Source organism: Patiria miniata, unplaced genomic scaffold, assembly GCF_015706575.1.
Source record: "Patiria miniata isolate m_02_andy unplaced genomic scaffold, ASM1570657v1 HiC_scaffold_20, whole genome shotgun sequence".
NCBI lineage: Eukaryota > Metazoa > Echinodermata > Asteroidea > Valvatida > Asterinidae > Patiria > Patiria miniata.
The window spans coordinates 19,825,276-19,851,605 of NW_024037059.1; the positions used below are offsets into that span (position 1 = coordinate 19,825,276).

The 26,330-nt window shown below is 41.2% G+C and overlaps 1 protein-coding gene across 3 annotated transcripts in view; it reads right to left on the reverse strand.

Annotated features, from left to right (window-relative positions):
* Nucleotides 1-3,084: 3,084 nt before the first annotated feature.
* The window catches only part of LOC119728114 (kinase D-interacting substrate of 220 kDa B-like), a 129,649-nt gene continuing 106,403 nt past the window's right edge, over nucleotides 3,085-26,330 (reverse strand). For 2 of the 3 annotated variants that reach the window (XM_038200188.1, XM_038200187.1), the window contains 14 exons: nucleotides 23,087-23,185; nucleotides 21,400-21,498; nucleotides 20,495-20,672; nucleotides 19,583-19,744; nucleotides 18,298-18,483; nucleotides 17,116-17,272; nucleotides 16,306-16,457; nucleotides 15,110-15,768; nucleotides 13,392-13,475; nucleotides 10,598-10,814; nucleotides 9,728-9,893; nucleotides 9,371-9,549; nucleotides 8,644-8,828; nucleotides 3,085-6,358 (listed from right to left, as the gene is read on the reverse strand). In XM_038200188.1, coding sequence (XP_038056116.1) covers nucleotides 4,421-6,358; nucleotides 8,644-8,828; nucleotides 9,371-9,549; nucleotides 9,728-9,893; nucleotides 10,598-10,814; nucleotides 13,392-13,475; nucleotides 15,110-15,768; nucleotides 16,306-16,457; nucleotides 17,116-17,272; nucleotides 18,298-18,483; nucleotides 19,583-19,744; nucleotides 20,495-20,672; nucleotides 21,400-21,498; nucleotides 23,087-23,185 — 4,461 coding nt within the window. In that variant the 3' untranslated portion in view covers nucleotides 3,085-4,420. The remainder of the gene's footprint in view (nucleotides 6,359-8,643; nucleotides 8,829-9,370; nucleotides 9,550-9,727; nucleotides 9,894-10,597; nucleotides 10,815-13,391; nucleotides 13,476-15,109; nucleotides 15,769-16,305; nucleotides 16,458-17,115; nucleotides 17,273-18,297; nucleotides 18,484-19,582; nucleotides 19,745-20,494; nucleotides 20,673-21,399; nucleotides 21,499-23,086; nucleotides 23,186-26,330) is intronic. The other variant, XM_038200189.1, reaches the window with a different exon arrangement.

Consider the following 26,330-nt stretch of genomic DNA (forward strand, 5'->3'; position numbering starts at 1 on the left):
ATTCAACTCTCCCTCGGTAACCAATTGAGTGAGTTCTTGAGCATGGAGTCTATAACCTTAAATCTGGCCGCCTATTTTTAAATCAAGAAACTTTATTATTCCCAAATTATCCCGCCCAACATTATTTTTTTTACCAAAGACTGGCTCTACAAGGGTCCTTTTTCTAAAGCTTCAAAGTACAACTTAAACAGAGGAAATTACTTGCCAAGCAAAAAAAAAATTAAAAATAACCTAAAACCCAGATTACTAGCCAAATATAGTGTGAAATTGCTTATGATCAGTTCCCTGTTATATAATTTTTTGCTCAGCACGTAAACTTACTAAGCAACATCGCTTCATTAGACGCCCCATGGATGAAGGCCCATACCTTTTTGTCACACTGCGGCCATTTTGGGTCCGGTTCCCAATGGCAAGACAATACTAAACACTCAGTCAATAGTTACTCACCAGCCTACATATTTTTTCAACACTCACTTCACAGCCTTGTACATTAATATTGATGATGCCAAAAGAAGTTGCAGAGATGTTGCAAAATCAAATCTGAAAACTTGAAACCAGACCCCCAAATTGTCCAAACATACCGTCTACCGAGATTCTATTTTGATGCTCAACTATTTAGAATTTTTAAAACATTTCACACAAAAGCCACAAAGGACGTTAATTTCAGCTAAAAATAGTACTATTTCACTTCTGAAAAAAAAAGCAACACTCTTATCCACAATTTAAAAACAAAGGAACAGAATGAAAAGTTTAAAAGCAAAGTTGATAAAAAAAAAACCCAAGCTGTTTTTTGAACCATTTGTATCCCAAACAAAAGTTGAAATGAGCTCTATATATGCTGTGGCAAATTATCTTTACCTCCCAGGCAGTCTTATCAGAATGCAGCCATCTTGGCATAGTTCCCTATGACCACACCCATCAAATGCATACACTGTCATGTATGCACCAGACTATTTTAGACACAAGCCTACTTCTGGACCCCATCTCAAAAACTGGCCAGGATGGGTTCTACATGTTAAAACCACTATTGTAATTTCGCAGAATGTTGGCAGTTCATTTCCTTATTTTGTTCAGCACTTGAGGTGTACAGCTAAAGTTTTGAATTCGATGACAAATACACATTTTTCTGTGGAAGAGCCCACAGATTTCGTTAACAATTATCAGTGGGTACAAACAGGGCCCAATAGACCTTTTCCATTCTGCAACCATATTTGAGGGATCTGTTGCCTTTCAAATTCAGCAACAATGTATCTCTGTGGAAAAGCGCACACAACCCAAAGATGGCAGCCATGCAAATGATCTATTGGGCAATTCCACGGTTACTCACGTTACATTTTTGATGTACTTTTGAGTTTCCTTGGGCTGTAATTACCTTACTGAAAAGGTTATAATAAGGGAATAAATGTGTGCTCCGGAGGTTTTTATCACTCGTTTAATACCGCTTAGAGTCTGGGTGCTGATAATTACCCGAGCTGGAGGCGAGGGTAATTATCAGCACCCAGACTCTAAGCGGTATTAAACAGAGTGATAAATACCGACCGAGCACATATTTATTCCCATTCATAAATACCTTATCCGTAAAAAAATGTCAAATAGTTCGTTCAAAAAATCCCGATTTTGTTCAACAAGTTCACTTCATGCTTTTTGAAACATCCCTCTAGCAAAATAATGGAGTGTTCAGCTGGCGAGTAAGATGTAAACAACCCTTTTATGGAGATTGACGCGCGCGTAACATGTTCTGCGCGATGTCACGCAGAACGCACCTGGGGCGTTGCGTTTTGAATTTAGAACTATAAAATTCTGACTCGCTTGTAGTGTTGCGCATGCCTACGTGAGGATTGTGAACGTTCAACCAATGACATGGTAAGAGGCACTGGATTTTTAGGAGTCCACATTTTATTGTGACACTGGAAAAGTGTTTAAGACCAGCTAGCCATGTCTTTATCATCCGTTTAAGACCGGCCACGTGATGGGCTCTCGACCAATAGGAATAGCTCAACTGTCTGAGGTATTTATGAATAACCGTTATCCCCATGGTAGATAGAGTAGTCCTAGACCTACCTAAGCACCAAAGATGACATCCAGAAAAATGTGTTATGTATGATAAACAAGACGCACAAAATCGGTTACTCACATTACATTTTCGTAACGTGAGTAACCGATTTTGTGCATCTTGTTTATGAAACATAACACATTTTTCTAAATGTCATCTTTGGTGCGTAGGTAGGTCTAGGTCTACTCTATCTACCATGGGGATAACAGTTATTAAACCTTTTCATTAAAGGGAGTATACATCATTTGCTTTTGCTGTAATTTTCAGAAATGGATGGAATTGGGGGGTTGGAAATATATAGCAAATATAGTTACACTGACTTTTTGGAGGTTTTGGGTTCGAAAATGCTATAAAAAGCAAGAAAAACGATCATTTTCCTGTAGTCTGGTTCCCTGACTCCATATAAGAAGAAACAGAGCAGTTTACATACATTGGGGAATTGTAAGGTCAGGGAACCAGCCTAGCTGGCCCGTACCCGTTCATAGGTTTGTAATCGATTGCAAACAGGTGCAATGGTCAATTGGGGCCAGTATTTGAAAAAAAGCCAGTTGTTTCCAACGCTGATCGGCCGATCAGCGTTGGAAATTGATACAAAAATACCACTTTTCTTGAAAATGACAGTATACCAGGTGCCATAATTTTACAGGATGCTTTAGACTGTCATTTACCAACATCCTATTAAGGTATTTCGCAAAAACTTGGTAGTTTTATTTTTCGATGTTTGCAAATGTTGTATATTCCCTTTAAGGTAATTACAGCCCAAGGAAACTCAAAAGTACATCAAAAATGTAACGAAGTAACCATGGAATTGCCCTATTGTAATAGTTTGAGCATCACATGACATAAAACAAAGATGGCCTCCTTGACAACCGGCAAAGTGCTGCCTGTTATATAAACCACTTCATTTTGATAGTAAAACTTTTCCCAGAAATCCCTACCCATGCTCCGCTCAAGTGATTCGACTCACAAAACATGCCATCACCTCAATAACATGCTCTGGCTCAAGTTAAAAAAAACAAACCAGACGACTCACACAAACTGTCCAGATATACATGTAATTCACACCAAAGTAAGACAGCTGGGCCCAATTTCTTGGCCTACTTACCGTAAGCGAAAAATCCTTGCTTACTGCAGCAGAAACTTCCGTGCTAACGGTAAGCTTATTTCACCGGCTAGCGAGAAATTTTGGCTTCTGCGCATGCGTACATCCAGTAACTAAGGATTCTGTGCTTGAAGGGTTAGCACATAAGTTTTCTGCTAGCGCGGTTAGCACAAAATTGTGATCGTAAGCGCGGAATTCTGTGGTTAGCAGAGCCAAGAATTTGGGCCCTGTTGTATACTGCAATTTGCACATTTCCATTTAAATAAAAAGAAGAGAGAAACAAAACAAAAAAAACCAGAAAAGAAAAATTTGGAAGTCTTCCTGATAAAGTTTACCCGAAAACTCTCTTTGGCTGTTTTTTGGCTTGACATATAAATAGTGATTGCACTCATCGTATGATAACTAAATGATTCTGATTTTTTTAATAGAATATATATACATCTAAATATGAATGCCCTTTGATCGGAACGATGAACAGAGTCCTTGCATTGCAAAAGCCCATGCCCTGATCAAACACGGGGAAATGCAAATGCAACAGCGCCCTCAGGAGGGCACAAAGAGAGAACTGGAGCCAAATTTCATCGACCACTCTTTGTTGATGTTTTGAATTAAGAAAAGGAATGAAATTTCTGCAGATAAATATTGTATGCATACTTATGTAAAAGATAATGCCATTGAACAAGTACTTGTTAAAAAAAACTGTTTGGATGACATTTTTTAAGCTGGGTTGAAAAAAAAAATTCTAGTTGCTCCTTGGAGTAGAATCCTAAGACAAACCTTGCAGTGTAGACCAGATATTTGCATAATACTGCTTGAATACAGCCCAAAATATAATCACAGATCAAAGATTACATTTGATAGCACAACTGTCTTCCTTTTTAAAATAACCTTTTTTCAGTTTTAGATTTCTGTTCGAGACTGCACTGCCGTTTTTGTTATTTTGGGGATCGTCTTTTCTTAATTTCTGAAGAAGTTCCACACATAAATTAATGAACTCTGGCTCAAGTTCAAGTCATCATACCTCCATCACTGACATACAATACTCGTCAAAATGACAACGGACAGAATTAAATCTTGTCCAAACTATATCCTAACTCTTTCAATAAAAAACTGTCAGAACGCAGTAACGACGATAAAACGTACCAAGTTTTGAAGCAGAACAAAATTTGTCTGCAACACTCAATAATTTCATAAAAGGTCAACAGCAATGCACCAGTGATGCTCGGAACTTGGAAGTGTTTACGATTTAATAAAGACAGTCGGTTTCATAAAGTCAGGCCTCCTTTATGAACGGCCGTTCTTCGGTCGGTGTTGCTCGGTCCCGGATCGCCGACGTTGACCGTGAAAACATTGTCTTTTTTGTCGCAGTTCAGTCCGAGTGAAGGAGCAGATTGTCTCCAGAAAGGGTTAGCGGATCCTCTGCCGCTGTTCTTGGGCGGTTTTTCCAGCTCCTCGCTGTCCGATACCGTCCGCTTTTTACGCTGCTCTTCTAGGGAAAGCATGATGAATTCGTCAAAGCTCTGGTCCAGCGTCCGCTGTTGCGGTGACTCCTGTTGGGTGAGTTCCAGCCCCGCGTCTGTGAACCGATTCGGCTGCGACACACTGCGCATCATGGGCTTCTCGTCCACGGTCCTTGGGGGCGGAGGAGTGCGATCGCGCGTCAGCAAGTCACTGGACTGCGACTGCCGCACCAAAGGTCTGCGATAACGCGGCTGATCCGTGGAGCCTGGAGTTGATAACACCTCGTCCGAGTTGGTCGTCGTGCTCATGACGTCAGTTTCCGGGACACTTTGGAGTTCGCGCAGCATCGGCGTGAAGCTGGAGTACCCGGCCAGCAGCGACAAGTCGTGGGTCTGCTGCTCCCCGCGAAAGGGACTCTTTGGAAACCGCACATTTCCAGGTTTCGGCAGAGCCGGCTCGAGGGGAGGTGGGACCTCCAACGGCAGAGACTGCTGCTTCCTGTGAGCCAACTCAACCTCCAGATTCTCAAACATCCTTTCCACATCCTCTACAACTTGAGCTTTCAGGTCTGGACTGATGATGTTTGGTTCCGGTTGATACAACCGCTGACTGGGTTTTGCATCCATGTGCCCGTTTTCTTTCTTCGGGCTAGTGAGTTGAACCTTGGCAGTTTTGACAGGGCTCCTCCTGTGCTCCGCGTCACTCTTGTGCTTCCCTCGATCCTTCTCGTTAGTCACATTTTTTTCCAACAAGGGTTGGTTTTCTGTAGGTTCTGATTCACCACTTTCCTCGCTTAGACTCCTCTGCCTTTTGGCTTTCTGTTCACTAGGTAAGGAAATCCCGACATGTTTTACACCAGCAGTCCTTTCTGAGACCAACCCATCCACCAGGTGGATCCCGTTGGTCTTTGGCCGATTAGCGTCTTCCGATTTCAAAGAATGGTTTCGTCTGAGACCCACTCCCGAGGACACTGCTGGTATGGTCTCCTCAGCGGGTGTCAAACCGACGTCCTGAAGCGGGATAACGTTGGACATCTCGTACTGTTCTGGCAGCTCGTCGTATTCACAATCAGACACCACTCCCATGAACTGGGTGATGCCTTCGCGATCCACGTCGCCTCCTTTCTCGTCCATGGCACGCAGGAGGCTCGCGTGATCTGTCCGCGGAACGTGCTTCGGCGAAGAACTCTCCTCCTCTGCTTCGCTGGTCCCTGACTGATCAATAAACTGCGACGATTCACTCACAGACGTCCCCAGCGACAGCCGCGAGTTGTGCAACGAAGACCGCTGGGAGGAATGCTGGGAGCTCTTCCGCAGCTCCTCGAAACTGAGGTTCAGGTAATCGTTCTGGGAGTGCGGCGAAATCGCCCCGGGGCTGTTATTCGTGCCAGCACCCGCATTTAACCCATTTGCCCCGCTGTCCACTTGGCTCGTCTCCATCTGCAAGACGTCGCTGCTTGACATGCTCGGCGAGTGGGTGCAGCTCAGCGCTTGACCCCTCATCGTCATGACCAGCGACCGGAACAACTGCCAGTCGCCAAAGTTCATTCCGAGCACCTCTTTGAGTTCGTCCAAGTCGCACTGGAGCAAGACGTGCCCGTTGACGTTGTGCTCGGCTATCCGAGTCTGGTAGCGGGGGATCGAATGCTTGTCGATGCCTTCCAGTTGCAGCAGACGATCACAGACATCCTTGACTGTAAGAAAACCCGGACTAGGGGTTCCACTAATTGCTGGACTAGGGATCTGTCACAGATAAAAAAAAAATACATCAAATGTTAACATTTGTAACTTAACGCCTCATACCAAAACTTGGTGAAAAAGCAATTGTCAAAAGTAGGGCACAATGTCATGGAGCTATTCAGTAAATTTATAAGCAGAGAACTATTCAATTTAAATATAGTTTACATGGTATTTTAGCTGGTAGCCTATTTTTGCTTAGCAAAACTTTTGTTCCTGTGCTCAGCACAACTCTCAGCTTGGCAGCGTCGTGACATTGGCCCCACTTGACATTAAGCTGGGATTTCTTTTGCCTCATTTTTTCGTGTCATAAAATGCAGTCTTCCAAAACGGGAGATGGAATGTTAAGATTAACGGGTATATGTTGTTATATTTTTTGTCAACAGCAGTGACATTGGCCCCACTTGACATTTAGCTTGGATTTCTTTTCCTTCATTTGTTCGTGTCATAAAATGCAGTCTTTCAAAACGGGAGATGAAATGTTAAGATTAACGGGTATATGTTGTTATATTTTTTGTCAACAGCAGTCAGGGCAGGTTGGGGAATAGGGCTAATATTAATCGGTTGTTTCATTATTTATCACAAAGAATGTGAAAAAATTTAAAGCGTCAGTATTGGGAAACTTTATCACTAAGGTCATAGAGAGGAATATAATTCAATTATAAACAGAAAAATTGTAATTAAACAACATCAAAGTTCACAATGTATATCGTCTCAATCAGGAAATGACAACTGAAAAAAATTGAACTCAATCATTTCGTGGAGAAAAATATTGCTTCTTAGAAAATAAAGAAGATCCTTAAGTAGGAAAGATGATGTTTTATTTCAACTTTTTAAACTTAAAAGTACATGTAATGGCAAAAATATGGTCCATTTATGCTTGTGGTGGGACTTAAATCCGGATCTCCCACTATTCGGTTTTGACTTTGGAAATGGGATATTCGAAACCAACCTTAAAAACATTAAGCCTTTCATATTTTGTGTAACACAGGCTAAAGAAAAACAACTGTAACTTCCCCCAATTTGCTCCATGGTCTCTGATTGTAACTGCATTCACTGGCTAGTGGTTTTCTTGGTATATTAATATAGCCTGCCCATTTGACTTATCAGAGAGTTCCCACCTATTTTGTTTTTCAACATTACGGCTCTGAAGTTTTTGTTGTAAAGGCCCAGTGGTCATTGAATCCTGCAAACTATACCCAATCATTGGGAGGGCATTGCATGCAGCACACCACTCGTCACATTTTGTTGGCATGACTGTGAGCTGAATGGGAGCTTCCTGTGAAATCTGATAACCGTTTCTTCGGTTTGAAAAAAAATTAGGATAACCGGAGTTTGAAATCTCTGATTTCTTCCACCACTAATTGGTACCAATACTTGACTTATCCAGTTAAATTTTCCTGTGATTAATACAGTAAGCTGTACGGATCTCTACGTTTGGTTAAAACAAGAAGAAGAAATGTTCTTAATATGGCCAAAAACAACACACAGGGATAAACTAAAATTAGATGGGTAGAAGAGGTTTGGAAACCCAAACTCTGATCAGCGGAAATCACAGAGACTGTAAGATAGAATTCACCAGCTCACGATCTGAAGAAGGGTCGAAGAAGTCACACAGTTAAAAAAAAAACTGGAAAGTTTTGGAAGTAGGATTAATGGGCTGGTCTCCACATCAACGGATTGGTTTAATCATTGGGTATGTGGGGAACCATGGAAGGGCTACGGTACCAAAGTGTAGGGGGGAAAAGTAGGGCGGGGGACCAGTCAAAGGCGGGGGACCAGTCAAAGATACAACATTCTAAGAGGTGGCATATTACCTTCACTACTGGTATTACAACAATTTCAGGCTGGATACGAAAATGTGATGAAACGAAACAAAACAGGTAATTCAGTTGTGAAAAAATGCTCAACAGGAAAAAATAAGGTCAAGCTTTGACACTTGCAAAACATTAAAAAATGAACTTTTTGAAAAATCTCATTTCGGGCGGCCATGTTGGGCTATTCTATAACATGAACAGGGAAGTGTAAAAAAGAAAAGAACAGAAATACAAAGTGAGAACCAGACAGTTTCCCCAAGACCAATAAAACGATGATTTGTGAAAGAAAATTTCATTTGCTAAATCTAAGAATGTCTGTGCATGTCATGCAGGGCAGCTCTATTTTGGGGTACGAAAAGTACTTGGGACCCTTCCTCCCTCCCTTACACCAACAAAACAACTCAAATTATAAAATTTACATAAACCACTCATACATATTCATGAGGTAACTCATTTTCCCTATTCATGACCCACCTTTTTCGAGAAGGGATTGATAGCAGCCATCTGGTAGCTGAGGCGGGAGGGCGTGTCGCTCAGGGCGGAGTAGACCGATGAGCGGCTCGAGACCTGATTGGGGAAGTTGCTGCCGAAGCTCTGGGGGCGGGGCAGGGCCGAGATGTTGGGCAGGGCTCCGGCCATGTCCTGACTCTCCAGGGAATCTGGGAAGGGATGCATTCAGTTTCAAACGTTCAAATTTAACCAACATTTTCAACCATTAACCCTCCCTCTCATGCTGGCAATATCAACAAAGCACTCCCAGCAGTCAAAATCAATCAATTGACTGTTTTTAACGGTTGAGTGCTCCCTGCCTGCATAAGCAGGATTGACTGGCTGAGACTGTTTATGTAAAGTGATACACCTACATGCCCTGACTATAGGAGATTGAAAAGCCAGCTGTACCTACTAGTTACTTGCTTTTGTCTTTTGATGGAATTTGACTAGTCAGAGTGCCTACAACAAATATGATTTGACTGTTGGTGACCGGCCAGTGTAACAAGTTATAGGAAGGGAAGTGGATAAAATTTCTGACTGTCTGTGACTGATCAAACGGTTGGAAGGTTCACATTCAAGCTAACAAACTAAGTAAGTTACAATGTCTCATTGCAGAAAATATCGCTTGACAGTTCCATGAAAATTAGGCCAAGGAATGACATTCCACAAGATTTAAACAAGAGATTAAAAAAAGTCAAATAAAAAATACCTTTGATTTGCTTCCGCAGGTAAGGATCTAAATGGCAAGCACAGGGCAGGAAGCGTCTGAGATCACCCACGGTCAGTACCGGGGTGTGCTTGGTCAGATAGACCAGGAAACTCCGGCTGTCCTGGTCCAGGTCTAGCAGGGGCTCTATCTCTCTGCTGGCTGGTATCTCATCCTGGATGCTGATTGAGACAAAAGACAAGAATATGAATGGTAACAAGTAAATCCTACACGATCTTACAGAATCTGTAATGAGGCCGACATGGGGAAAGTAACAGGCTTTAACAGAAACACACCTCGCATTAAATTATGGCATGGTACTCTGCACTTGTTAAGGCAAAAAAAATAGGAGTTACAAACCTTTCGTAGACAGCCTTGAGCGGCAGTTCATCATCAAAGGATTCCTCGTTATTCTGGTAGAAGACGGCCATTCGCGACGTCCGGTAGGGCCACTTCTCTGTCACGTTCACCCAGGAGGCAAGGCGCTGCCATTGGAAGCTGATATTGTTGGCTCGCAGGAGACGACCTAAGGTGATACAAAAAATTAAAAGGGGCTAATTTCTTGGAGTTGCCTGGCAAAAACAATCACTTTGTAAATCTATCTGTCAAACAAACATTGTTGGCTTATGACTAGGACCCCTTGAACAAAGACAAAATTGGGGGACCGCCAACATAGGGCTGGATAGCTCAGTTGGTAGAGTGCTGGAACTGCAATCCGGAGGTTGCAGGTTCCAACCCAAGGTTTCAAGCTCCAGTCAATTTCTCTGTTCTACTTTGAAAAAAAAACCCAGTTAGCAGATAACTGGTTGCAAGCAATAGACATCACGTAAAATGTATGCAGATAATACATTTTTCTGACGCCAAATCTTTCCGTGCTTATAATTGGCTAAATTCTGTGCTTAGCATCTCCAGGAAATTGCCTAAGAGCAAAATGGATGTGGGATAGAATACAAATGTTGAGCTCTCATAACTTTTCAAGATTTGTACATGTAGGTCCAGTTTGTAAGCACTTAGCGAAAATAATAGGGCTTGATGTTTTGATATCTTGTACATGATTCCGTTACTTTAAAGACAAGTATATTTCAGGCCACTGCAGTTGGTAATCAGAATTAAGTAGCTTGTTATTTCTCATACTGGTGAATTCAGGTTGCACAGTACATTTGAATGATTCGCAGAATCTCTCAGAGATTCGAAAGTCTGGCCTGTAGCCGAGTAGTTTTTTTGACTTACCAGTAATGGAGACAATGTTGAGCAGTCGACTCATGCTGCGTGGGCTGAGATCGCTGAACTGCTCGTCCGACGCCAGGAGTTGCGAGACGTCCCTGGTTGTGCCGGAGTTCATCCGTCCTAGAGCCTGGCTCTCGCTGTCTTCCTTGTTGGGAAGGGCGGTGATCTGATGGCGGTCGGGTCTGGGGGAGGGCGTGCCGGCTTGCTGGGATGCCTCGGGCTAGAAGGTTAGTCAATTTAGAATAGGAAAAGTGTGAAATTATCTTGTCTGATTACAAAATACTTGCAGGGACTTACAACCCTAGTCAAATTTTGCAGCATTAAGTAGAAAACATTCCTCAACAAATTTGTGCTACGAGGGAACCAATCATAACAACATGAATCGCAATTTCACATTTTGGCTGCTATCCCTTTCTTCAGCAAGCAAATATTTTCTCGGTGACTGCAAATGTCTGGAATTTGTAAACGCTGGAAAACTGCATTAATCCTTTGTTTACAACTGTTACTGTTAGTACATGTACCAGAGGTACCTCTTTTTTGTTATTTTTCACAATTGTATTACAAAACTGAAATAAAAAGAAACAGGAAATGTAAGATAAACGTGTATTTCCACATGTTGTCAGTTAGGGCCAGTATTAAGCTTAAAATTTGGGCTCAAATTCAAACCAGTGATGTTAACAAGTTGAGTACAAGTCCTCACAAGTCCATCACAAGTCCATCATAAGTCCTCTCAAGCCATCCAGTCTCAAGTCAAGTCACAAGCTATTCAAATGGACTATGCCAAAAGGCATTCCTTTGTCATTATTCTTCACCCGTTACTTGTGCATGGACGTATGATTTAATAGTGACCAGACTTGAGAGAGACTACTTGTCATTGACTTGACTACAACACTGCTTCAAGGTTGTGTTAAAAGGTTCAAACATATGTAGACCACATATTGGACATCTGCAATTCTTTAAAAATGCTTGAGTCACCCGCAAGTGATTTTTCCCAAGAACAAAATCCATGCTTACATATTTTTTCAAGGATTTAAGAATAAACTGCATACAGAGGTCCACAGGTATTAACTTTGCAGCAAAGTTGTCAGCTGTTAGCTGTTAATCTGCTTTCCTTGCCTTCCGTTAAACATTTTTACCTTTTTTTTTCATACCATGCTCAGACAGAACTGTACTAGTGTAACCTGCTCTCACAAAGTGAGGTACAGTTGAATAAAAATACATGTACAAAATAAAATGAAATACAATACTGCTGATTTGAAATGATTTTATGTACTTGAAATGCTGGTTTTGTAAAGAACTTAACAGAATAGTTTCCGGAATAGACTGTCACAAAATTGCCAGGTGGCTCAGGATTCATTTTGTGGAAGCAGGTCACATTATTCACAATAAGACAATCTGTCAATCACAAAACCCCATCCACTTGACCAGATATATATTCAACTTGTGGTCACTACCTTGCCACCAAAACATACATTTTGTTCATTCTTGTGAAAAGTTTGAATTGGAATCTTGTCGCAGTTGTTTTGGGGCAAAATTTCAATTATATCTTACATGTACAGTAGAACTTTGCTATAGTTTGGAATTTAACTCATATACGAAGGTGCGTGGGTTCGAACCCTGCCAGGAACATGGTGTTTGTGCCCTTGGGCAAGACACTCAACTACCATTGCCTCTCTCCACCCAGGAGTATAAATGGGTACCTGTGAGGATCGAGGACCGATTGAGCGCTGATATCAGCTTCCGCATGGTCCCATGGCCTGATGAACGGGGTAATAATCGTAAAGCGCTTTGAGATCGTTGATACGATGGAAAGCGCTATATCAGCACAATTATTATTATTATTATAGTTTGTTCAGCCATTCGCTGTGCAATTTTACATGTATGAATGTAACTTATAGCCAAATGTTCAGTATAGTGGCCATGTTACAGCGGCATTCTACTGCACTGTACACATGCAGGGGATCACCATCTTGTTATTATTATACATGTGAAAAGTGTGTTGTCGGAACTGACTGTCACACAACATGATCTTAGTTGGGACACGTATACATCGGAGTGAATGATATGGTACAACATTCTCAAATCACGACATGACTTCACACACCTCACTGTTGAACAGAATAATGTGTTAATGAATACAAAGTAACAAATGCAGACAGGATAGGCAAGACAGCTCTTCAACAAGTTTGGTATCCCAGAAACTATATCTCCCTTAAGAAGGAAGATTAAAGCAGACTTGTTACTTTTGTCAATACTTCCTTACTAATTAAGATCAATTGTTTACACATTTTCACTGATCTGTTTTTGACATTTTACCCAGTATTTTTGTATCATGTGCATGCTATAAAGACCTACATTGTGCCAAAGCTTCATTTTCAAATCCATTTTTTAAATTTGTGTCGAAACTATGACAAATATACTATGACATATAAACTTTTCCGATATAAAAATTATCCTGCTCGCTTGGAAAAAATCTCGCAGGAAATTAAACCTTCTTGGTACGTAATTGTCAAGTGAGGAAATGCGGTTTGTTTAAGGGTACATCAAAGCAAATCCTGCAGTTTTCCCACCTTACGAAAATTGAGGCAAAGCGTTGTAGTTCAAGACGTGCCCCTGTTTTTAATACCATACATCTATATTAGATTTAGTAAGGGGGTGTTTTTAGTGTTAGAATCAAGCATTCTTTATGCAAGGTGGACGGAGGGTTAAATGGGCCTGCATTCCATGGGACATGCTACATGCCTGAACGATGCACTATTACCACCAAAAAAACAATCGGTACTGCTTTCGATTTTACCCTGATTTTCTGTGTAAATCTGACTCGACGACCGTTATCATTTTCGGGCATTTCGGGGATGCTTGGAAGACCCCATCGCAATTGCTGTGCACAGAAAAAGGTATCAATGCTTTTTAAAATTTCAATTCCGTGAGAAAAAAATGTTATTAAAAATTTCGGCCCTGTTGTAAAAAAAGGCAAACAGGGCAAGGCAAAATTTTGCAAGCTATAAGTTGTCATCTTTCAAGATGATGATTGACACTATACAGACCACACTTCTATCTCAGACTTTCAAAACAATAAGACAGTTTATAAATTGCTTTTATATTTCTCATCAAATGCCGATACTTTACAAATAGCATTTCAAAATTAGAAAACATTGTCTGAAGGCACAGTGCTTGATCAACTAACTTTACTAGTTTTTAAACTCACAACTACATGAACTGGGAAAAAAAAAAAAAATCCGGTCAAGGGGTCAAAGGTGAGAAAGCCATGATTGTGAGGAGGTCAGGGGTCAGGGGTCAAACAAATGTGCTGTAATGTCAATGGGTGCTTGCTACGGTGATCCTGGAGTATGGGTGATGGTTTTGATTTCTCAGTGAATGTCAGAAGAATCCCAAAAATGAGGCTTGCGGTCATGCTTTTGTTTACACATTGAATGACGTAGAAATGATGAGAATTACAAATGTGATGAAACAGAGCTCAAAAATACAATATTACTTGATTTTCTTTAACCTCATTGATATTTTTTACAGTCACCATTATTGTATCTTAAAGAAAGCATGTAAGGTCATCCATAATTATCAACATTTTCAAAAGTGTACAAAACATACTATTTTTGGCAGACCCCCTCCCCCCACCCCCCTGAAGAGTACTTTCAAAAATGTTGATTTTCAAAGATATCCTGAAACGAACAGTTCATTCATAGCGTTGTGATTAGTTATGGAATATTAGTGTCTTGAAGACAGGCTAGGCACATGAAGCGCTTGCCGTATGCACACGCATATGCAATTCATCGCTACAGAAAGTGGCGGCTGAAATGGGCTGCATCGCGTACATTGGTCACGAGTGCGTACGAGTAGCACAAAGCTGAATGACAAATATGGCTGCACCCATGAATCGTGAACTGAGGTATGAGATTTTTTTTTTTTCATAAAAGATCTTCTGGAAGCCCATTATAAGAAATACTGAACCAAAAATATTGATTGACATTTTTTACAAAATCGTTCATCCCTACTCCGAGTGTACGCTTTGTACGCTTTTGAAAATGTTGATCTTTATGCAAGACCCCTACATGAACGATAAAAAAACCGATTTGCATAAAAAAAAGTTGAGATATTTATGTGATGTCACTTGACAGACAGATTATCAAGACTGATTCCATGGAGCTACGAAGCAAAAAATATTGGTCGTAAATAAAAACCAAGTTACTGGTCAAAATGTTATGCAAAGAAAGTGTCTAGGACCAGTTCTCAACGTGATTAATTCTCTTAGCAATAATTGTCTGCTTTGTAACTCCACAAAATACTTAAGGTCAGTCTCTGGTCACTCTGTGAATGAATATGACTGTGCTTAGGACTGTGAGATTAATGTACCACTGTTACTTCATGTTAAAAACTGGTTTGTTTGTTGAGATAAATGCATGCGAATGCATGTGAATGGTTTTACGTTGACACACCTAGGATTTCACACAATTTTGAGTTTCACGGTTAGAATTGAAAGAAATCATTGTTTTTTACCTTTGGGTTGGAAGGTGGGATGTGATTGGCGGTCGGGCTGGCTGACTCTGAATTCTCTCTGAGCTTGATCCCGACTTCCAGGTAGAAGGGAAGATGGACCAGGTTCCTCAGGTAGTCGTGGCCTCGAATGTTGGACTCCTTGAAGACGGTGTGGAGGTTCTGATCGATAGCTTTGGCGATGATGTAAGGGTCGATGGCAAGGATGGTGATGTAGGGGGAATCGGGGGAGGAGAAGAGGGCCTTGATGGAGTCCAGGAGGTGCAGGATCTGCTCCTGCTCGCAACTGTCTAACCCGTCGACGACGACCACCATCCGGGTTTGGGAGCCCTGGAACGCGTCCACGCAGTGCACGAACTGCGCCAGGGTGTCAGCTTCGAGTTTGAGTGGCCCGCTGGCGCCCCGCCGCAACCGCAGCTGCGGCGACCAGATTAGGTTATACAGGAACTGGATGATCCAGATGGAGTTGACCAGGAGGGCCAAGCCGACCAGGGAACCCGTCACGATCATGGCAATGAAGATGTGCTGGCGGTTGGTGTATACCGCCCTGGTGTTGAGGAAGTAGTAGAAGAGGAGGACTAGGAAAGCGACGAAGCAAGCTAGGACTAGGAGCGTCAGGAGGAAGCAGGGTATGCAGCAACAACGCTTCCATTTGGTGAGACCTACCGGTACAAAGCAATGCAAGCAATGTGTAAATTAACCCTTACTCCCTGGCATGATTTACTAGGAACCATACCCATTCTGGCAAATTCCAACACCATATGGGAAACTGCACACGCCTATTTCTGACTTTGACTTCAGAGCCTATGAAATGCTGACTGTAAGAACCCACTTCAAGCTATTCCGCTTTGTACATAATGCGAACATATTGAAGGTAACTTGTTTTGCTTAATCAGTGTAGGAGTTGTTAAAAAAACACAAGCTCAGTAAACAAGATCTATAAAGTACAGTACAGGGCCCAATTTCACGGTGCTGCTAAGCACATGATTTTCTGCTAACAGAGCCTTCGTCTATTTTATGGAGACTGAAATCTCCATGCACGCGCGACCGTTAGCACGTCCACCCTGTGAAATAGTGCTCAAGGTTAGCAAATTTTTCTGCTATGCTAAGCACAACTTTTCTGCTAACTGTTAAGCAGCGCCGTGAAATTGGGCCCAGGTCTGTTAGGGATAAAGTACTATAAAAAAGAAATGTCTAACCTTCTGTGTATTTGTTTCTTGTGACCCTGAAGACCCGCGACGCCATGAAGCCTAGATCTCTCTCTACCGCTGCGCTGAGGGACGTGACTGCCTTGGACAACGGCGTCTCACCTCCGATGTTGGACAGGTGTAGATGATCACCGAATATAAACCTGAAGGTGATGGAAAGAAATGCAGGAAAAAAAAAATCACAAAATCACAGTAAGACTCCATCAGACATTTTCTTTTGTAGGGAATTAGACCAACAAAGGCTTCACGACCAAAATTGTAATCCTGTCAATCACAAGTCATCCAGTCTAAAGTTAAGTTTAAAATTATTTAAAAACTGCGAAAAAATAACAACATTCTTGTTCCCTGTTACTTGTGACATTTCTTGAAGGTGACTTAGGATTTCATTTGTGATGTCACAAGTCTGGTTGGCAGAGCATGAAAAGTTAGCCATATTTGTTTTAGTTTATTTCAATTATTATTTTGGCATTTGGCCGGGATAGCTCGCAAAAGTCTGTCATCTTAATGAGGCAGGAAATGATAGTTTCAAGGAAGTGGGAGAAAACAGTTTCTATAGAAAACACATGAAATCTGGTACCGGTAGGGACTAAAATCCTGGATATTGGCACTGGACGGGATTTGAACCCAGGTCACCTTAATGGAAGGTGGGGAGAGTAAATCTCTCCTAAATAATGGACCCTTCCTGACTGTTAATCAAATAGTGGGATCACAACTTTTGGTAGCTCAAAATCACACTGTCAAATGTACACACAAACAAAAAGTGGGCGGGGTTTACAGCCAAATCTGGAACGGTGCATTTACCTGATGGGTAGAGCCTTGCTGCTCTGAGGGGGTTGCGGGGGAGGATTGCAGTAGATCATGGCAAGGATAAGACGGAGATAGTTCAGCTGCTTGGCCAGCCAAGAGGACGTGGCTCGCATGCCCCGCCACTTCTTGCGATTGCCTAGATACACAACGCCTGTTGAAGGAAACACAGAAACAACATCGAGATGGATGGAATGACTGTTGTGATTTCAGTTCATTTCTGTGAGTTCATTTTTTTGAGGGAAAATTTCAGGAAGTTGCCACTCCTCAATGTCATTATGTCCAATCAGATTAAAAGTGAGTGTAAAACGCTGTGTTGGAAATGGCAGCTTCTCATTTCATGAAATCAAATCTTCTGTAATTGTTTTGCTGGATAGACATTTTTATGATTACGCACACCTAGTAGCAATTTCTTATTGCATAAATGTTGAGAAAAGGAATTAAATAGATGGATTTGAACCTTTTGAGCTGCAGAAAAAAATACTAACGGCACTCTGCCAACTAAACTATTCAACCCTACGTTGGCAATTTCCCAAGAAGTAACGTCTGTCACGAGCCAATGTGGCCCATCAGGCCAGCGTTTATATCCTGTTTCAGTAAAATGAAACGACTGAGAATATTTCTATTCCCCCTGGATGGGATGCCAGTCCATCGCAGGTTACTCTCCAGCTAATGCCGGTACCCATTTATACTCCTGGGTGGAGAGAGGCAAGTGGGGGTGAAGTGGCCTGCCCAAGGACACAACATGCGGCAAGCGGCTGGATTCGAACCCTTGACCGATTGATCATGAGTCACAAACCGTAACCACTAGGCCACACTCCCCAATGTCCCAAATTGTTAATTAAAATTAAATTGTTATTAATTTCGGCTTAAGGAATGCTGATTAATTTTTTGGAAACCTGTCTGATACCAAATGTTGTTTTTATTTGAAGCAGATATGCAGGCTTACCAACATTACAGTGAACTGGCAGTGCAACAGAAAATTCTTTTAAAATACTTAAAAAAACCAGGAATGGTCGGTTCATTCATGCAAAAGCAAAGAGAAGAGAATTTCATGATGTCAACAACTGCAGTGGCATTGTGACATTTGCGGCCAGCCAGAAGACTTGACAATTCTAAAAAATGTTAAATTTTTGTTTTCTCATAAGCTTCTATCTACACGACAGGAAAAATCTTTACCTAATAGAAAATACAGAAAGAAGAAGAGGGCAAAAAACACCCCGATTGACGCCCCGGGGGCCTCGCTGAATATAAAGAGAACGGCCGCGCCCAGCACGGCACTGAGTAGAAGACAGACGATGAAGACGATGCAGGAGAAACGAAAGACGGGTTTGCTGCTGTGGTTGGTGAACTGTCGCATCTCATCTAGTGGAGAAAAAAAAAACCAACTATATATAACAGGGGGAATATAAACCATGCCATACTTATTTGCAAAATCTGAATGATGTGTTGATGTGACACAAACTTTGAACAAAAAAATCTAGGGCTGTACACTGAATTATGTAAAGTTGCTCAAACTGACTGAAAATTTCAAAGGTAATGTATGTCCTTGGATGACTGAGGGCCAATTTCATAGAGCTGCTTAAGCACAAAATTTGCTTCAGCACAAAAAAAACTTGCATAATATAATCAGGTTACCGGCCCAAACTCCATGCGATGTACATTGCTTGTGACTGGTATTTAGCTGTTCTTTACTTGGCATAACAATCGCATGGAGTTTTGGCCGGTATCCTGATTTTACTAAGCAATTTTGTTTGTGCTTAAGCAAATTTTGTGCTTAAGCAGCTCTATGAAATTGGCCCCTGAGCTCGTTTAAGGCCGCCCTACCTTTTTAACTGAAAGAATCCAACTTTATGCAAGAGCAACTGGCACATCCTATGTACTTAAATTGTGAAGGTGCACCAGGCCCCATTTAAAGTAATAGTGGACAGGCTGTACCATATTCAATTCTGCAAAATCCTCTACAACTATCCACAAATCTGGGAAGTTTAGGATTAAGGAACAATGGCACTAAGATAAAATAAATGCATACATTTCTGGGAAGAGCAGAGATGCCAACTTTACAGACTACAAAATAGTAATGATTCTTCCTGCAAAGAGTAATGCTAATGTAAATACATAGGACTACAGTCAAGTTTAAGAGTAACCACAGTACTTTTCAGAGTAGCCAAAATGTTGGCGTATAGGACAGCTGGAAATTGCAAGAGTAGTTACATGCCTCAAAATAATTCCTCCAAAAGAGTAATGGTTGGCATCTCTGGAAGAATTGAGGATACAACACACTATTCAGCAGGTTAGACAGTTCTTAACCCTGGTTGCACACTGAGCAATACATCGGCTTGAACATCATAGCACATAGTCTTATGTAATTATCTAATTAGGAGACAATGGATTCAATACATTTACAAAAATATTCAAGTTGGTCCAATTGCAATTTTTATTTCAACAGTCTGTGCGTGCCTACCTTGCAGTTTCTTGAGAATGAAAGACTTGCCGCTGCCCCAGCGTGCATACAGGCCCACGGTGATGGGCGGGGCTAAGGTGGGCTCGCTGAGGATGTCAGCGAGGGCGCTGCTGCATAGATCGCTCATCTCGCTGTCGGCCTCCTCCCCAGGGGTGAAACTCCCTGAATTGTGGAGAAAAAAAAAAACGTCAATTTTTTTTTTTTTTTAACACGTGTGAAAATACTTAAACATGTCTATGGACTGCATGCACAAATACCCCCTCAACGATTAAAGCGAAAAGGTGTTCGCACTGGACTTACTTTTGTAACGAAAGTTAACGCTAGTGATTGTTATGAAAGGGAATGTACATCATTTGCTTTTGCTGCAATTTTCAGAAATAAATGGATTTGGAGGATTAGTATGATATAGCAAATAGTTGTTAAACTGACTTGTTTCACTTTTTGGGCTTGTAGATGCTGGAAAACCAAGAAAACCAATAATGTTCTGGAAGTCTGGTTCCCAGACCCCACTTAAGATGAAACAGAACAATTTATAGACTTTGGGGAATTGTAAGGTCAGAGAATCAGTCTAGCAGGCTTGTACCCCTTTCACAGGTATGTAATCAATTGCAAAGCAAATGTGGAATAACTAAATTTGAAAAATTAGGAGTCGTTTTTGAAAAAATGCCAGTTTTCGCCAATGCTAGTCGGCCGACCAGCGTTGGAAAATTCCAATTTTCTTGAAAATGTCAGCACACCAGGAGCTACCATTTTACAGGATGCTTTCGAACGTCATTCCCTAACAATCCAGTAAGGTATTTTGTGAAAATGTGATCGTTTCGTTTTTTGATGTTTGCAAATGTTGTTTCTTCCCCTTAACATTCCACTGTGGTTATTCTACTAAACGTCACAGCAAAGAAAAAAAAAACGTACTTGCTCCAAAGATTTGAGTCAGGATTCCCTTCTGGTGGTTGCAGTCTATATTGTACGGCGTCTCCCCTTCCTTGTTGGGTTTGTACAGAAGCCGGCCATCTTTGGGATTACGTAGAAGCAACTCAGACACTTTCTTGTCTCGGAAACGGATGGCTATATGCAGTGCAGTGTCACCGCGCTATTGGACAAGAAATAAACAAAAAACAGTTGCCATGGCAACACTAAGCTGACACATTTCAGTAGTTTCTCAGTGGTTAGTTATTCAAACTTCTAGTCTTGAATAGCAAGACAATGGTGAAAAAGTAGTAATAAAAATAACTTGTTTTTATAAATTGCAAATATTCACCAAAATTTACACTCAAGGCGCAATATCATTATAACCCCTGCTCAGCAAACCTACAACAGAAAGCTCAATGCTACTGTTTCGGCACAAATGTTTATTTCAGTCACAACAGCCATCTCTGCCCTCACATTTACCCATTGACTCCCAGGCTGGCAGTAGCAAGTTGTGACAAAGTGGCTTGCCCAAGGACACAAAACACCACACAGACTAGAACTCACAACCTATTAAAGTAGCCACAAGTTGCCCAATTTCACGGCGCTGCTCAGCACAAAAATTTGCTTAGCACAAAAATAGCCTGGCTTATAAAAGTAGGTTAGCCAGCCAAAACTCCATGTGATGAATATTGTTCGTGATTAGTATTCAGCTGTTGTTTGCTTAGCGTGAAAATTACATGGAGTTTTGGCTGGTGACCTGCTTTTATAAGCCAGACTATTTTTGTGCTAAGCAATTTTTTGTGCTTAGCAGCACTTGGGCCAAGATCTTGAGTTCCTATGCTCCAGACCACAAGGCCACGGCACTCCACACAGCACAGAAGCAGAAAGCAGACGGACAAAATTCTCACCTTGTCTATTGCAGAGACTTTGGCGTTCTTGTCCAACAGTATCCGGACGATCTCCCGATTTCGGTTGCGCGCCGCTCTCAGCAAAGGTGTTTCTCCATCCTGAAAACAAATTCAGAAAGCAAAGTAATTCCCCTAAAATCGATTCTCTTTTAGTTTTCACACATATTGCCACGATATTAAGAACAACAGAAGAGATGCGACATGACTAGGAGCCCAAAACACTTGGGTATGAATTACTGTCAGTGCGTACGGTATGATCGGTAACATAATCATGAAAAACTCCTCTGGACAATTTTTATAACCTTTCAAAGTGGAAAACGTAAGGATATTTTGCCACTTTAACAGAATGTAGAGGAAGATAAACTTTACAGCCCCTAATTTCCCACCGGCTCTGATAATGTTATTTTTCATTTTCCACTGATTGCTCAAGCAGCATATCTCTTGAGAAGCTTAAAATAAAAGTTCCGTGGGGGAAATGTTGCATCAATAGTTTGAGATTTTTAAAGAAGCCACTGTGTAACTTGATATTTCACATAATTGTTGCTTTTGTTGGAGATGTTGGTTTAATATTTGCCTCCGCCCTCCACTAACATCATGTTGTATGAAGTGACTGCTCGGTGATTTTTAAGTGCTTGTCTAAAAGGACTTTACAAGCTCACTCAGGTGGGACTCGAACCCACGATCTCCTGCTCACTGGTCCAGACGTCTCAACCTCCACATATTTGCTTCTGTCCTTCACTATTATCATGTTGTACAATCTGACTGCTCAGTGATTTTCAAGTGCTTGTCTAAAACGACCTTACAAACTCACTCAGGTGGGACTCGAACCCGAGACTTCCAGCTCACTAGTGCATACGTCCCAACCACTCAACCGGCAAATATTTGCTTCTGCATCATGTGGTACAATCTGACTGCTCACTGTGCTCAGTGATTTTCAAGTGCTTGTCTCAAAGGACCTTACAAGCTCACTCAGGTGGGACTCGAACCCAAGAGTTCCAGCTCACTAGTGCATACGTCTCAACCACTCAACCAGCAAATATTTGCTTCTGCATCATGTTGTACAAACTGACTGCTCAGTGATTTTCAAGTGCTTGTCTCAAAGGACCTTACAAGCTCACTTAGGTGGGATCGAACCCACAACCTCGTGCTCCCTGGTGCAGACGTCTTAACCACTCAACCAGCAAATATTTGCTTCTGCCTCATGTTGTACAAACTGACTGCTCAGTGATTTTCAAGTGCTTGTCTCAAAGGACCTTACAAGCTCACTGAGGTGGGACTCGAACCCACGACCTCCTGCTAACAAGTGCAGACGGCTCAACCACTCAACCGGCAAATATTTGCTTCTGCATCATGTTGTACAATCTGAGTGCTAAGTGATTTTCAAGTGCTTGTCTCAAAGGACCTTACAAGCTCACTCAGTTGGGACTCGAACCCACGACATCCAGCTCACTAGTGCAGACGTCCTAACCACTCAACCACCAAACATTTGCCTTTGTCCCTCACTAGCATAATGCTATACCAACTGACTGCTCAGTGATTATCAAGTGCTTGTCTCAAAGGAGTTTACATGTACAAGCTCACTTAGGTTGGACTCGAACCCAGGACCTCCTGCTTACAGACGTCTTAACTGCTTGACCAATGAAGATTGTCGGTTCGGCTAGAAGGTACAAAGATAGGATTTTCTTACCTTGTTTGGTATTTCTGGATTTGCGTTGGAGTCCAACAGCGCTTCCGTGATATCCACCAGACCCTTATCAGCTGACCAGAATAGTGCGGTCTTCTTATCCTGTTTGAAAATAAATTCAGAAACAAATTTTATATTTTGAGTGAACAAGACAGATGGTCACAACTGAAAACTCTTGGTAATCTCGAAGTTAAAAACTGTGAGTAGTGGATCAAATCAATCCTCACAACAGTAAAATGTTTAAATAAATGTACCTTTGGTCTATTGTACTAGACAAAAATGGCATGTGGTGCATATCTTGTTGTTTAACCCAGCTACCGTTCACTGAACTTTGAAATCATTTGCCTTTCTGAAAATGACACTGATAACCATTAAAAGAACTGGAGCAAATATGTTAAACAATACTTGAAATCAAAGTCAGATATACACCAACTCTGCGTAATCGAATTTTCATGTACCTACTTGACTTTGCCATTTTATCAGAAGGAGTGGAATTTGCTCAGATAAGATCCAGTATGTAAAATGGTTTTGTCTGTACAATGGTTTTGTGTGTAAATTGCCACACACGAACATTTCTTTTGCTAGCATGAACTTTGTTCTATTGATTAGAACGTAACAGTTACATTTTTGGGCTGGACTTTTTGGAGAAACACTGCATCACAATACAGAGTCTGATGTTCAAAAAAGGAAAATTGACCTTATCGTGACCCTAATCATAAACAAACTTGTTTGTGTGATCTCTAATTTTATGCACCGTTCTGCCTGAAGACATTGTAAAAGGGAACGCGAACACGAATGTGTGCCCACAAAATTGCAGAAGTTGAACGCATTTAAATTACGGCGATTTCTTCGCAAATGTGTTTGAGTGAAGTACATGCATTAAGTTGCTTTCAGGGTTTTTGTCAAGTTAACCTGTAAATTTAAAGTGAAATGCTCAATCAGATTTCTTTCCGACATGAAAAACGATTTAAAACCCTTCTAAAAAAAAATTAAAATAATAATAAATAAATAAACAAACAAATAAATAAATAAATCTCCTATTTCTGACACATACAACACAATAATATACGGCAGTGTTTAAAACCAACCAGACGTCTTCTAAGCTGTAATTTCCGTTGAACCGCGTCAAGATCTAATAACAGGCTCCTACCGTGTTTTCTCGCAAACGAGACTGGGAAGAAAAAACCGAACTGAGATCAAATTATACGAGCTCGGGTTATATTTGTCAGTTTGACGGCCGGGCGAGCCCCGCAATCAGATTTATTTGATTACTGGAGCATGAGAGTTGTGTGTCAGACACTGATGCTCCCCCCCCCCCTCAAAAACAGAGACAGCAATTATAGCTGTGATAATTCCCTCATTTTCTTAGGGGGGGGGGGGAGGGGGGAGTGAAACGGCATTTTTGGTTTGTCTCGTGCTGATTTGTCTGGTTAACAGTACAATTTTTTTCTTTTCAGGACTGGATCAGGTGTTTGGAATGTAATCACTCGTGACTCCGGCCTTGTGCGCCGTTGATTCAGGTTTTTTGTTTTTATGGTGTGCGCCGAGTTTACTCCTCCGAGCGATTCTGATCTTGTTAGGCCTCGCACCTTGCAAATTCAACTGCAAGTATATTAAGGGGGACTGAGATTCGCTGTTGGCAGCCGTTTATAAGGCAACTGCGAAACAGATGACTGCGTTTTTTTGTTTGCCTGCTATTAACGCGGATGACCACTAAAGCTTTACAACTAGACAATCCTGCTCTAAATGGTAGGGATTGCTTACAACTTGTAATACCAATCCTCTGTGTTTTGAATGCAGCTTTTTATGTACATACTCATAAAATCGTCGTTCAAATAAGACTACATGTAAATAATGAAAGGTTTGCGGAAACACCATGTGCAAATAATTTCTCAACTAAGAGATTGGTTCTGAAAAGAACCAGAGGTATAAACTCGACGTTCCGGTCAGTATGCTCTGACCGTCTTCAGGAGAGTCAGTCAGAGCATACTGACCGGAACGTCGAGTTTATACCTCTGGTTCTATACCTCTGGTTCTTTGAGTTTATACCTCTGGTTCTTTTCGGAACCATTCTCTTAGTTGAGAAATTATTCCCACATGGTGTTTCCGCAAACCTTTCACTATTTAGTATCTCCACCATGCAAAGCCTCAAATCTTACTTAAGACTACATGTACATGTAGCTATTGACATCCTAGCGAGACCGTGAATCCTCAATATAATACTAAAACAGGAATAACTACTAACTACAGCGACTGAACAAAACATCCTGGAACAAAAAAAAACATCACCACAAAAACATAATGCCAAAAAAAAATCTTCCATTACATGTACTTAAAGAGGTTGTGGAATGCTCGAAGACATTTCCATCATTTTTCGGGTATAAGTAGCCTAAGGTGTGATGAAATAAAAACGACTATTGTTTCTGTCATAAAATGAGTACAAAAGGTACTTTTGAGAGCTGTTTTTCAAGTCCTGTCCTGCCTGTTTCGACCCGAACGTGCAATTTGTGTAAAAGTCGTCGTTGCGGGCAGCAAACAAAACACAGTAAATCGTGACGTAATAAACAGGACTCCCGATGCAGAGTAGCATAAACGAGTCCTGTTTATTACGTCATGATTTACTGTGTTTTGTTTGCTGCCCGCAACGACGACTTTTACACAAATTGCACGTTCGGGTCGAAACAGGACCTGAAAAATAGCTCTCAAAAGTAACCTTTGTACTCATTTCATGACAGAAACAATAGTCGTTTTTATTTCATCACAACTTAGGCTACATATACCCCAAAAATGACGGAAATGTCTTCGAGCATTCCACAACCTCTTTAACAAGCATCAAATATTACTAAGCCAATACACAATTTGAAATGAGGTGAATTTAACCCTATTTTTTAGCCCTAACCTCACCTAAAGCTACAAAATACTACTCAGTAGTACATGTAACCTGTAGTATGCATTTCTTTCCATGCAAGTGTGCGCACAACACATGTAGTATTCTGTGGTATTTGGTACTTGGCCCAAGGGTTTAGGGTTCTAATGAATAATTATTTGAAAATAACAATTTTCAAATAGTGTCCATTTTGATAATTGGGCTCCCTCCCGACAGCTAGGCTTATCACATATATCAAACGATACTTTTCACATCAGAGTTTAAGTTAAATTCTCCAAATCATTTTTTATACTGTTTCCCAATTTCTATCTGTATGCAAGTACATCTGTAATGATTCAGTCCACAAAATTATTAAAAACT